This window comes from Sapajus apella, unplaced genomic scaffold (assembly GCF_009761245.1).
Source record: "Sapajus apella isolate SASKATOON/1434 unplaced genomic scaffold, GSC_monkey_1.0 scaffold14, whole genome shotgun sequence".
Taxonomy (NCBI): domain Eukaryota; kingdom Metazoa; phylum Chordata; class Mammalia; order Primates; family Cebidae; genus Sapajus; species Sapajus apella.
Window position 1 is genome coordinate 3,884,512 of NW_022436954.1, and position 13,997 is coordinate 3,898,508.

Consider the following 13,997-nt stretch of genomic DNA (forward strand, 5'->3'; position numbering starts at 1 on the left):
GGGCGCGGTGGCTCAAGCCTGTAATCCCAGCACTTTGGGAGGCCGAGGTGGGTGGATCACGAGGTCAAGAGATCGAGACCATCCTGGTCAACATGGTGAAACCCCGTCTGTACTAAAAATACAAAAAATCAGCTGGGCATGGTGGTGCGTGCCTGTAATCCCAGCTACTCAGGAGGCTGAGGCAGGAGAATTGCCCGCACCCAGGAGGCGGAGGTTGCGGTGAGCCGAGAGCGTGCCATTGCACTCCAGCCTGGGTAACAAAAGCGAAACTCCATCCCCAAAAAAAAAAAAAAAAAAAGAAGCTGTCTTGGTTGAATGGGAAAGCATCAAAATGAAAGTTTGGGTTTTGGGATAGAGTAAAATGAAAGAGTAAGCCACAAAACACTTGAGAAAAAGGTGCGCAAAGTATTCTTGCTTTACTATGTTTTCCTCTGAATCAGAATGCTATGGAACAAAGAATCTCATAGAAAAACAGAACATGAGGGCCGGGCGTGGTGGCTCACGCCTGTAATCCAAGCACTTTGGAGGCCAAGGCAGGCGAATCACCTGAGGTCAGGAGTTCAAGACGAGCCTGACCAACATGGTGAAACCCAGTCTAAAAAAAAAAAAAGAAAAACAGAACATGAGATGAAGTGACATATTTGTATTAGCTCATTACATATGCTAAAGTTTGACTAATGACTCATTCTGAGACCATGTCTTGTCTAGGGCACCAGCCTGGGTATTTTCCCAGTAAAAATGCTCAGCTTGCCTGCCTCATACTTTGTAGTCTGCCAAGATGGTATGTTCACAAACCAGATTAATGTTCCATATGATGTAATCAGTCACTATCTTTAATTTTCTTTCCATTCTCCCCAAAAGAGCATTTTCATTATTATTTCAGCTGGATACTAATTTTTTAAAAGTACTCTTTAGATGTATCAGATTCCAGGAAAGGCCAAATCAGCACAGATTTATCAGCAAGGATGACCAATGATGGGGGACTAGCCTAAATATATTTTGTTGCCTTTTTAAAAACTTTTTTTTTTTTTAACTTTTATTTTTAGAGACAGGGTCTTGCTCTTTCTTCCAGGCTAGATTGCTGTGGTGCAATCATAGCACACTGCAGCTTCAAACTCCTGGGCTCGAGAGCCTCGCACCTCAGCCCCCCTAGTTGCTGAGATTATGGGTGTGTGCAATCACACACCTGCCTAATTTTTTAATCCTTTTCCCTTTTAGAAAATAAAAGTGCAGCTGGCTGCCACAGCTCACTAAATTTTACATAAACATGCTTTTGATGCTGAAGGAACTCTGATCTTGAAGGTGAGAATAAAATATAAAAACTGTCCTTGGAGTTATTTCTGAACAAAACTAACATCAAAGGGGGAAAAAAAAGCCCAAAAACTAATATCAGAATAGTCTGAATCATTAGGATTGTCTATTTCAGAAAAATCAGATTCATCAAACGAATCTTTGGCCAACAACTGTTCATGAATGATTTTTTTTTTTTTGAGATGGAGTCTTGCTCTGTTGCTGAGGCTAGAATGCAGTGCAGATCTCGGCTCACTGCAACCTCCACCTCCCAGGTTCAAGCATTTCTCCTGCCTCAGCCTCCCAAGTAGCTTGGATTACCGACGTGTGCCCCCACACCTGGCTAATTGTTATTTTTAATTTTTTTTTTTTTGAGACAAAGTTTCAATCTTGTTGCCCAGACTGGAATGCAGTGGTGTGATCTCGGCTCGCCACAACCTCCACCTCCTGGGTTCAAGCGAGTAGCTGGGATTATAGGCATGTGCCATCATGCCTGGCTAATTTGTATTTTTGGTAGAGATGGGGTTTCTCCATGTTGGTCAGGCTGGTCTCAAACTCCCAACCTCTGGTGATCCGCCCACCACAGCCTCCCAAAGTGCTGGGATTAAAGGTGTGCGCCACTGCACCTGGCCTATTTTTTTTTTTTTGGTTTTGTTTTTCTTTTTTTTTTTTTTCTCTTTATGCAGAAAACTCTTCATGCAGAGATAAGGTGGTCATTTCATGTTACTGAATATATATTTTCCTTTTTTTCCCTGAAACTGAACCAGTTAAGCCCCATAAGAGTTATCTTTAATCACAAAAAGCGTTAAAGTCTGAAAACCAATTTTCAGACTGAATCTTAAAATGTGTACATAATTACCTCTTAGAATGACAGAGTTAAACAGGAGTATTTTACTGTGGAATCGTACATTTTTTTCTCTTTTGAAACATTTTACCTACTGTAGAATATACACCTTTTTTTAAAATTAAGAGACTGTGTCTCACTCTTCCACCCAGGCTGGCACCATCATAGCTCACTGCAATTTGGAACTTCTGGGTTCTAGCAATCCTCTCACCTCAGCCTCCCCAGTAGCTAGGATTAAGGCATGTGCCACCACACCCAGCTTTGTTGCTCAGGATAGCCTGAATTCCTCACTTCAGGTAATCCTCCCACTTTGGGTTCCCAAAGTGTTGGGATTATAGACGTGAGCCACTGTGCCTGACCTGTACTTTTGTTACTCTTAACAAATAAACAAAAATTTATTTTCATAAAATGTATTGAAGAAACACTGCTTCCTCTCTTAATTCTACTAGTAGGGCAATTCCTGTAACTCCAACAATAATATCAATAGTGTGTATAGTGATACACAGCTCATACACCAAAATAAATGTTGCAAAATAGACACCATAATGGTTGACTATTATCATAGTACATAGGTCAGTGACCATTCCTTATAAAAGTTGTGAATTCTTCACTAATTGCTATTTTAAATTTTTTAGTACTTTTAATTCTACCAAAAAGTTTCAAGAGCAATGCCATGAATACTTCTATACTCTTCTCTGCAATTCTCTGCTAACATTTCTCCACATTTGCCGATCTTCATATTAGCTTAGTATTCTGCTAAGCTACTTGAGAGTAACTTGTAAATATCACAACCCCCAAATATCTAATTGCTATTTAATCCCAGTATCATTTATACTTTCATATATGGTTTAGCTCTTACCAATCAGAATTCTGCTAAAAAATAAGCTCCCATTCTCTAAGGCACAGGCTAGCCAGCAAACAACACTTAGCGGATTTGACCTGCTGCCTCTTTTTATGATTCCTGTGAACTAAGAGTGTTTTTTACCTTTCTTTCCCCCCTGGGTCAGACAGGTAATGTGCTGACATATTAACAGTAACAAGGTTGAAGGGTGGCACATTTCACATCTGTGCATGAACACCCAATCATCATGCTCATGAACTACAAAAGGATCTTTTTTACATATTTTAATGGTTGAAAAAATTTAAGAGTATTCTGTGACATGTTAAGTTATATGAAATTCAACTTTTGGTGTCTATGAATAAAATTTTATATTATTTGAGTCATACTTATTTAAATATCTCATGCTACAAGGTAGGGTTTCAGTTGTAACAGATACTTTATCACCCATGAAGCCTAGGCTATCTGGTCCTTTACAGAAAAAGTCTGTCAACTCTTGCCTTAAAGTATCCACTGTATATAATAAATTAACTTTTTTCTATGTGTCTAGAACAGTTATCAGCTGTGTTTCATCTCACAGAAAACTGCTCTCAAAATGTTGATACTGCATTTTAACTGAAAGAAAAATGGAAGTTTTGACAAACCATCAATGAATCTCTTGTAACATCTATCTTAACTGGAGTAAACCTCTTCACATCCAATTGTTACATAAGATTACTTACCCGTGTCCGATCTTCAATGTTGTATATTTTTAACTGCATAGGGATGTTGAAGCTATGCAAAAAATTGCCTCCAAACACTAACGTGTCTGTAGGAGTATACACAGCATGAATCCAGCCTAGAAGAAAGGAACAGAGGGCAGTGGCTGAAAGTACACGTTACAGTAAGTCTCTCTCAGAGAACTAGTACAAGAACCCTAGATCACACTCTTTACTCTGATTCTGCTTCTTAGTGGTAGGCCAAGTTATTTAATCTCTCAAAGCCTCAATTTCCTCTATAAAACCAGTTTAAATAATACTTTTTATGGTTGCTTGTGAGAGTAAAATCAGAAAATGCACATCAAATACTTAGCATATAATAAACAATTATTGGAGCACCAACTATAAACCAGGCTCTGTAGAAGATAGTTTATAATTCAGGGGTGTCCAATCTTTTGGCTTCCCTGGACCACACTGGAAGAAAAATTGCTTGGGCCACACATAAAATATGCTAACATGGCTGAGCAAGGTGGCTCATGTTTGTAATCCCAGCACTTTGGGAGGCCGAGGCAAGTGGATCGCGAGGTCAGGAGTTCAAGACCAGCCTGGCCAACAGGGTGAAACTCTTGTCTCTACTAAAAATGCAAAAATTAGCTGGGCATGGTGGCATGTGCCTGCAATCCCAGCTACTTGGGAGGCTGAGGCAGAAGAATTACTTGAACCAGGATCCAGGAGGCGGAGGTTGCGGTGAGCTGAGATTATGCCACTGAATTCAAGCCTGGGTTAGAGAGAGAGACTCCATCTCAAACAAAAAACAAAAAAACAAAAAACGCTAACACTAACAGCTGACAAGCTTAAAAAACAACTGCAAAAAAACCCATATCTCATAACATTTTAAGGTTTATAAATTTATGTTAGGCCACATGCAAAGCCATTCTTGGCTGCATGAGGCCTGTAGGTTGGAATAAGCTTGTTTACATGTATCCTCATTTATATTCCTTATAACAAAATGAGACACAGATTTAAATATTTGCTCCAAGTGTAGTATCTAGCAGGTAAATGCAAAGTCAGAATCCTAATAGAGATCTGTGACTCCAAAATCTGTGATCTTTATAAGCACTTCTTTTGATTTAATGACTTGGTCAAAAACATCCCTGATTCAGCATGCTAGCCTTCAGGGCCATTCCCTAGAATAGTGGGCAGCTCTTCAACATAGGTTGTATATCACTTGCAGAACAGGTCCTATCTATAGAGATTCTGAATTACTAGGGCTAACACAGAGCTCAAACATGTATATCTGAAAAGCCCCGGCTGGCAATTCTGATATACTTCAGTGGAAAACCACTGCCTTTCAAACTGAAAACAAAACAAAATAAAGCCTCAGCATCTACTCCATAATGACAGGAAGAAGCACTGTTTTTTCCTGCAGACCCCAGCATCGTAACGATTCTTGGTGGTAATCCATCAATTTTTTTTTTTTTTCTGAGACAGGGTCTCGCTCTGTCGGCCAGGCTGGTGTGCAGTGGTGCGATCTTGGCTCACTGTAACTCCGCCTCCTGGGTCCTGGTTCAAGCAATTCTCCTGCCTCAGCCTCCTGAGTAGCTGGGATTACAGGTACGCACAACCATGCCCAGCTAATTTTTGTATTTTTAGTAGAGACGGAGTTTCACTAAAAATGTTGGCCAGGCTGGTCTTTGAACTCCTGACCTCATGTTCTGCGCACCTCGGCCTACCAAAGTGCTGGGATTACAGGCATGAGCCACTGCACCTGGCCCAATTTCTTTTTCATTAAAAAAAAAAAGTGGCTAAATAACCCACTCTTCCCATTTTGCTTACCTGAAGGAATGACGAAGGTATAGCCCTGCTTGAGCTCAATGCGCTGGCAATCTGATACCCGGTCACCCAGAAAGATGTCTCCCTGTTTCCCTGAGAGCAGCCAATTCTCGTACAGCTCCAGGTTGTGGGCTGTAGGGGGGATGAGCCAGAAGACCTGTGAGTTAAAAAACTTTAGTCTGTTAACAGCCATTGACATGACCCAGTCGTCTCCCTTAACTGATCAACAGGTACAAAATTAAGACCACCAGGTAGAAGAAAGGCAAGCAATTTTCCCAGCCTATAGAAGTTGACTATTTGGTAAACCCTACAAGATTCAAGGCAGTAGATCTTTCTTAACTTCCACTTGATCCAACAGTATTAAGGCTTCCCTGGGGTTTGACAGTAGAATCCAGATCCCATCCAGGACTCTGAGAGAAGAGGGTCATTCAGCTCATTACCTAGGCAATACCTTTAAATACCCCTGACTCTCTGGCCTCCAGAGTCCTAAATAGCCCAGTTAATTAGTTACAATACCTTCAAGAGACTGGCTCGAGTTGTTTTGTTCTTAGTTATAAGGAAGATCAACAGGGCTTAAAGGGATCTGAAGTAAACAAAATGACTTTTGGATTTGGAGATATAGTTGTTCTGATTAATCTTTCTTTTGAGATGGAGTTTCACTCTTGTCCCCCAGGCTGGAATACAATGGCGTGATCTCAGCTCACAGCAACCTCTGCCTCCGGATTCAAGTGATTCTCCTGCCTCAGCCTCCCAAGAAGCTGGGATTACAGGCATCTGCCACCACGCCTAGCTAATTTTGTATTTTTGATAGAGACGGGGTTTCTCCATGTTGGTCAGGCTGTTCTCAAACTCTCGACCTCAGGTGATCCGCCTGCCTCGGCCTCTCAAAGTGCTGGGATTACAGGCATGAGCCACTGCGCTCGTCCAAGACCTCATGTTTTAAACAATGTATTATCTGTTCTCATTTTAGATCTACTTTTTTCTTACAAATGCATCCACTGCAAGCACGAGTAACCGGAGTGTAATACTATAAACCTCGGACATTAATTCTAGATTTCCATTCTCATATAGCATTCAGAAGCATTTTACAAGCTGGAATATAATTCTGAATAAATAAAGATAATCTTTCAAAACCTATTTACATCCTCAAAAAGGACTTAAAGGTTTCCTTTGGTTACATTTCAGACCAATGCCTACATAGAGGGAAAGTTGGTTTAGATCTTAATTTGCTGATTTCACAGTGAATCCATCCAAAATTTGTATTCCCTTCCACTATTTATTATATTCTAAGTACAGAAATTATCTTGTTCTTCTAAAATTATTTCTTTGGCTTCATTTGAAGAACTCTGATTCAGGAATCTATAAAAAGGACCGTTGAGATTTACTAAGTACTGTGCCAATATCGGTGTAATGATAGTGAATTAGATGAATACTATTTTCTAATGAACACTAGCCAAAGAAGGTGAACTTAATCTATAATTCTTTCCAGACATGAATGGGGACAATTCCCTAACAGATTCATTTCCAGGGTATATTAAGCATACATGAACTGAAGCAAATTCATATAGATTCCAAACCCCATTAAAACTATGACCATACCTTTCCCCCTTGATGGATGTGATACCAAACAGAGGTACCACCAAAGTCCACATGGAAGTCAGTATAGCAGCCTCGAACACTCATTAGACAGTACCTGCCCCAATAAAAAGCAGCAGCATTAGTGTACTGATGGAAAAAAATGCATCTGACCCACCAAAATGCCGTACTCTCCTCTTGTATACTCCCTTTATCCTCCATCTAATCAAGTTCCAGAGTACAAAAAGTGATGCATTTTCAAGTCATCACATTATCAGAAAAAGTTTTGTATTTTTTTTTAGCTACCCTATTGACTAAGTTTTTTTTTTCCCATTAACCATGTGATTGTGTGCTATGGTATGCTCACATACATTCTTCCTTGTGGAATCATAAAGTCTGTTCTTTAAATAATTCATCATTTTAATCATTTAGGACACAGAGCAAAGCCTGTAAGAGAGGAGCCAGTCCTTACTATTTATTTATTTATTTATTTAAAGATGGGGTTTCACCATGATGGCCAAGCTGGTCTTGAACTCCTGACCTCAGGTGATCCACCCACCTTGGCCTCCCAAAGTGCTAGGATTACAGGCGTGAACCACTGCGCCCGGCCCAATCCTTACTATTACTTTAGTCTCCCATAGCATGCTGAAGAAGATGCAGGGCGCATGACTTACTTCTGCACTTTAGGGTACTGCATCTCCAAGATGGCATTTGTTGATTCAGTCTGGCTTTCCTTCAAGTGCCTAGGCCACATGTTGTCTACCCAGTCGATGAAATCCACCTTTAAACAGAAGAAGAAAACACTTGGGCTCCAAGGGAAAGGTTGGGGGTCAAAGATAACTTTAAAGTCAAGAAAAACAGAATTTCTTAAAATACACACCAAAAAAACTTTATAAGCAAATTAAAATGATCTGTTGGTGAATTTTGGGGTTAGCAGGACACCATCCTAAAAATAATTGTTAAAGGAGAATAAAGACTAATCATTTCCATCAAATGATAATAGTAGAGACAGCACTAGTCAAAATGGAATAATTGATGATGCAATAGTGTACAACTATGACCTCTCTTCTGTGTCAAAACTCATATAATTTGCTTTATTTTTTAATCCAATAAAAGCTGTTGCCTGGAAGGTATCTATAAATTCAGCAAAATATATACCATTGTTAGTACAGTTAAGATGCCAAAAGTTGGGCAAACCAAATATATATATATATATATATATATATATAAATAAATAAATTCAGTATGGATTTGTAGCCTTGCATTGACAATGTGCCATAGAAACTACCAGCTTAGGAATAAGAAGCTGCAGGTCTGTCATGTCTTTTCAAGACTATATAAGGCCCTGAAACTCATCTATAAAACTAACACAGAACAGGCATAGCGGCTCACACCTGTAATCCCAGAGCTTTGGGAGGCCAAGATGGGAGGATCACTTGAAGCCAGGAGTTCAAGACCAGCCTGGGCAACACAGTGAGAACTCACCTCTTCAAAATAAAATAGCCAGGTGTGGTGGCTTATGCCTGTAATCCCAGCACTTTGGGAGGCCGAGGCAGGTGGATCACCTAAGGTCGGGAGTTCGAGACCAGGCTGACCAACACGGAGAAACCCTGTCTCTACTAAAAATACAAAATTAGCCAAGCATGGAGGTGCATGCCTATAATCCCAGCTACTTGGGAGGCTGAGGCAGGAGACTCGCTTGAACCCAGGAGGACGAAGTTGCGGTGAGCTGAGACTGCACTCCAGCTGGGGCAGCAAAAGCAAAACCTGTCTCAAAAAAATAAAATAAAATAAGTAAACAAAAATAATAAAATAAAAATAAATACAACGTAGCCAGGCATGGTGGCATGTGCCTATAGACCTAGCTACTTAGGAGGCTACGATGCAAGGTTTGCTTAAATCCAGGAGTTTGAGGCTACAGTAAGCTATGATCATCACTGCACACCAGCTTGGGCAACAGAGTATGACTCTGTCTCGATTAAAAAAACCTAAAAACACACAAAAAAACCCAAAATAATTACCTCAAAAATATATTGGAAGGATTAAATGTAAACAAGTTTAAAATTTTGGAATAATGTTGTGAGAGTATAGAAACCTTTTTTTTTTTTTGAGACAAAATCTCACTGTGCCGCCCAGGCTAGAGTACAGTGGTGTATCTCAGCTCACTGCAGCCTCTGCCTCCTGGGTTCAAGCAATTCTGCCTCAGCCTCCTGAGTAGGTGGAATTACAGGCACCCACCAGGGCTCCCAGCTAATTTTTGTATTTTTTAGTAGAGACAGGGTTTCACCATCTTGGCCGGGCTGGTCTCAAACTCCTGACCTCATAATCTACCTGCCTTGGCCTCCCAAAGTACTGAGATTACAAGTGTGAGCCACCGCACCTGGCCAGGAATCTTTTAAATAATATTGGCTGAAAAAATAAAGAGAAGTGAAAGCAATACAAATTGCAACATTTTACACTAAATTATAATATGTCCTTGTACCTTCAAGTGTCTACACTCAACTACTGAACGCCAGGTAGGTAAAGCCTGAGAGCCAACCAACCATGAATTCAGCACAGTGCCTGGTAAACATCTAACTTATGGCTGTAAAAAACATATATCTGGAAAGCTCTGTAACAACATCTATCTATTTGATCACTTACTCCCTTATAATGCAAAACAAGACTAATGCATAGAACCCTGCATGATATGAAGCAGTTGTCTAAAGGACACCCAGACGTTAACTGTGGGAGAGTGTTTAGAAAGCATCACCACTGACATGGAAGAAACAAACAAGATGAGGAGTAACTGTTAAGGTTAACCTGCTGCTCCATTTCAAAGAATTTCTGCTCAGGGAGCCAACAATTTTAACCAAGCATCCACTGGTCCTAGAATATTGAATAAGCCCTGACTGCCTTTCTTTCCTTCAAATAAAATTTACTGTTTCTTAATGTAGTGGCCACCATCTCCCATCTCCATGTGTTGTCCATGAGAATGCCTTTAACAGAATAATAAAGTACTTGCTAATACACTGTAAGCCCTCATGTCCGAATGGGGAGAGGAACGGTTCAGAACACTTGAGTATTTTTTTTTTTTACAACACGTTCATTCACAGAAAGCAGAATTTCTTAATTGCAGCAACAAAGTCAGTCATTCTTGCCTGCCTTTCTTTCGTATTATTAGGTATCTTCTGACTACAGAGAGTTTGTGGTAACACGTTCTGCTTTTCTTCTTAGGTTAATCTTTAACCTTGGGATAGATCCTATGCTAAATACCCTGATCCACAGGAGAGCAAGTCTCCAGTAAGAACAATCACCAATTACAATCTCTTCTGCACCAACACTAGGGTCAAACTGGTAAGAAGTCCAGTATCATGAACCTAGTCTATTCATAAACAACTCATGGCCTTCCATGAACTTATTTACCCATCAGCAAACAAATGTGTGTTATTTGTGCCATTTTTATACCTACCTCTCAGTTACTGCTAGCATGGCAACACTAAATAATCTCTTCTTATCATAGAACTCTAATTTATGCTAGCTCCTATAACAGATATGTAAAAGTTGACCATCTTACCTCCTGGAACCTAGTTTGTTTTTTTTTTGAGACAGAGTCTCGTTCTGTCACCCAGGCTGGAGTGCAATGGCTTGATCTTGGCTCACTGCAACCTCTGCCTCCTGGTTTCAGGCAATTCTCCCACCTCAACCTCCCAGGTAGCTGGGACTACAGGCATGCACTACCATGCCCAGCTGATTTTTGTATTTTTAGTAGAGGCGTGGTTTTACCATGTTAGCCAGGCTGGTCTTGAACTCCTGATCTCAAGTGATCTGCCAGCCTTGGCCTCCCAGAGTGCTGGGATTACAGGGGTTAGCCTCTGCACTTGGCCTATTTTCTATATTTTGATTGTGGTGGTACTTACATGAATAAATACGTTTGTCAAAATTCACTGAAATGCACATTTAAAACAGGAGTCCACTTTACTGAATGTCAACTTTACCTCAATAAAGTTGGTTTTCTAAAAAGCACTAGTGTGGCCAGGCGCAGTGGCTCACACCTATAATCCCAGCACTTGGGTGGCTGAGGTGGGTGGATCACCCGAGGTCGGGAGTTTGAGACCAGCTTGACCAACATGGAGAAATCCTGTCTCTACTAAAAATACAAAATTAGCCAGGCATGGTGGTGCATGCCTGAAATCCCAGCTATTCGGGAGTCTGAGGCACAAGAATCACATGAACTCGGGAGGCGGAGATTGTGGTGGGTCAAGGTCGCACCATTGCACTCCAGCCTAGACAACAAGAGCAAAACTCTGTCTCAAAATAAATAAATAAAATAAAATAAAATAATATGCACTAGTGAAATATACTGGAAAAGACCTAGATAAATGAAGGGATATACTATGGGGGGAATTAAGAATTCTACCAAAAGAAACAGCAACAAAAATAACATAATTATAGCTATAAATGTTTTTTTGTCTGTTTGCCGTGAGACAGGGTCTCATTCTGTTGGCCAGGCTGGAGTCCCGTGGCACTATCTCGGCTCACTGCAACTTCTGCCTTCTGCGTTCAAGCAATTCTTGTGCCACAGCCTCCTGAGTGGTCTCGAACTCCTGGGCTCAAGTGATCCACCCACCTTGGCCTCCCAAAGTGCTGGGATTAGAGGTGTGAACAACCATGCCAGGCCTCTAGCTATAAATATAAAACTTGATCTGGTCAGTACTTTACCATTATTTATTTATTTATTTATTTATTTTTTAAGACAGGGTTTCACCATGTTGGTCAGGCTGGTCTCAAGCTCCTGACCTCAGGTGATCTACCTGCCTTGGCCTCCAAAGTGCTTGGATTACAGGCGTGAGCCACCATGCCCGGCCAATACTTTACCATTATTAAGATTTTGAAATGTGTGACTATTCCACACAAAGTCTCCTATTTTATTCTACCAATAGAATACCCATGTTATTGCTTATATAGCAAGGTCACAAAAAGCATACCGGCTTTTAGAATGTGAGCTTGGTAATAACTCATTTGATCTTTCTAGTCATGTTTTAGGTCTCTGTAAGATATTGGTAGTGTGGTCTCTGCCCTCTTAATAATTTCCTATTTCTGAGCCCTCTCATAGGTTCTTCTCCTCCATTTAATGGTAATATGTTTTTCTAATTTTTATAAAATGATGTCACATTTTTATCATTAGAACTAGGGACAGAGTGAATAAATTCAGGATGCCACAAAAAAGGCTTCATGTAGAATAGTCATACATTTCAAAATCTTAATAATGGAAAAGTATTGACCAGGCCAGGTTTTACATTTATAGCTACAATCATGTTATTTTTATTGTTGCTGCTTAGTTTTGTTTTGTTTTTTTTTCTCCATAAATAGAGACAGGGTCTCATTATGGTGCCCAGACTGGTCTCAAATTCCTAGGCTCAAGCAATCCTCCTGCTTCAACCCCCTAGTAGCTGGGACGATAGTGGGGATGCCACCATATTCCGGCTAATTTTTCTGTAGAAACAGGGTTTTACTATGTTTCCCAGGCTGGTCTCAAACTCCTGAGCTCAAGTGATCTGTCTGCCTTGGCCTCCCAAAGTTCTAGAATTACAGGCATCAGCCACCATGCCTTGCTTCTATTTATATTTTTTTATTATTTTTTCAAGACAGAGTCTTGGAATGTCAGCTAGGCTACAGTGAGGTGGTGTGATCACAGCTCACTGCAGCCTCAACCTCCCAGGCTAAAGCAATCCTCCCACCTCAGTCTCTTGAGTAACCAGGACTACAGGTGCATGCCACCATGCCTGGCTAATTTTTAAAATTTTTTGTAGAAATGAGGTCTTGCTATGTTAACCAACCTGGTCTTGAACTCCTAGGCTCAAGGGATTCTCCTGCCTCTGCCTCCCAAAGTGCCGGAATTACAGGTATGAGCCAATGTGCCTGGCCATTCCTGTTATTTAAAATTAAAATTCTATACATAGGCCGGGTGCAGTGGCTGAGGCCTGTAATCCCAGCAGTTTGGGAGGCTGAAGGAGGTTGGTCACCTGAGGTGAGGAGTTTGAGACCAGCTTGGCCAACATGGTGAAACCCCATCTCTACTAAAAATACAAAAATTAGCTGGGCATGGTGGTATGCCCCTGTAATCCCAGTTACTCGAGAGGCTGAGGTGGGAGAAGTGCTTGAACCTGGGAAGCAGAGCCTGCAGTGGGCTGAGATCACACCACTGCACTCAAGCCTGGGCAACAGAGCAAGACCCTGTCTCAAAAAAATAATAATAATAAAAATTTTTAAAATTCTAAAAATATTAAGGAAATAAAATTACAAATAAATAATGTTACTGGAATTCTTACATCCCTCTCACTAAATTTCTATTTAGCAAACCACATTAGGCTAATAAGAAGGCTAAATTCTAGCCATCTGTCTTCCTGTAATTCCACATGACCAAATAGACAATGATGACTAATATAAAAATAGGTTTTTTTTTTGGCTGGGTGCAGTGGCTCATGCCTGTAATCCCAGCATTTTGGGAGACCAAGGCAGGTCGATTCTTGAGGTCAGTAGTTAAGACCAGCCTGGCCAACATGATGAAACCCCGTCTCTACAAAAAAAAAAAAAAAACAAAAATTAGCAGCGCCGGTGGCCTGTAGTCCCAGCTACTCAGGAGGCTGATGTAGGAGAATTGCCTGAATCAGAGAGGCAGAGCGAAGATCGCATCACTGCACTTCATATCCTAGGTGACAAAGCAAGACTTGGTCTCAAAATAAATAAAAAATAAAATTGTTTGTTTTTATTTTTGGGGTCTCAAGACATTCTCCAGACTAGTCTTGAACTACTGGCCTCAAGTAATCCTCCTGTCTCAGCCTCTCAAAGTGTTGGGATTATAAGCGTGAGCTACCATGCCTGGTCAAGAGTTGATTTTTTTTTTTTTTTTTTTTTTTGAGACAGAGTCTCACTCTGT

The 13,997-nt window shown here is 40.6% G+C and overlaps 1 protein-coding gene and 1 pseudogene across 3 annotated transcripts in view; both read right to left on the reverse strand.

Moving 5' to 3' along the window:
- KDM2A (lysine demethylase 2A) overlaps positions 1 to 13,997 on the reverse strand; it is a 137,019-nt gene that overhangs the window by 34,000 nt on the left and 89,022 nt on the right. For all 3 annotated transcript variants that reach the window (XM_032282693.1, XM_032282695.1, XM_032282694.1), the window contains 4 exons: positions 7,753 to 7,859; positions 7,103 to 7,196; positions 5,507 to 5,660; positions 3,695 to 3,810 (listed from right to left, as the gene is read on the reverse strand). In XM_032282693.1, coding sequence (XP_032138584.1) covers positions 3,695 to 3,810; positions 5,507 to 5,660; positions 7,103 to 7,196; positions 7,753 to 7,859 — 471 coding nt within the window. The remainder of the gene's footprint in view (positions 1 to 3,694; positions 3,811 to 5,506; positions 5,661 to 7,102; positions 7,197 to 7,752; positions 7,860 to 13,997) is intronic.
- LOC116555225 lies at positions 3,136 to 3,245 on the reverse strand (annotated as a pseudogene).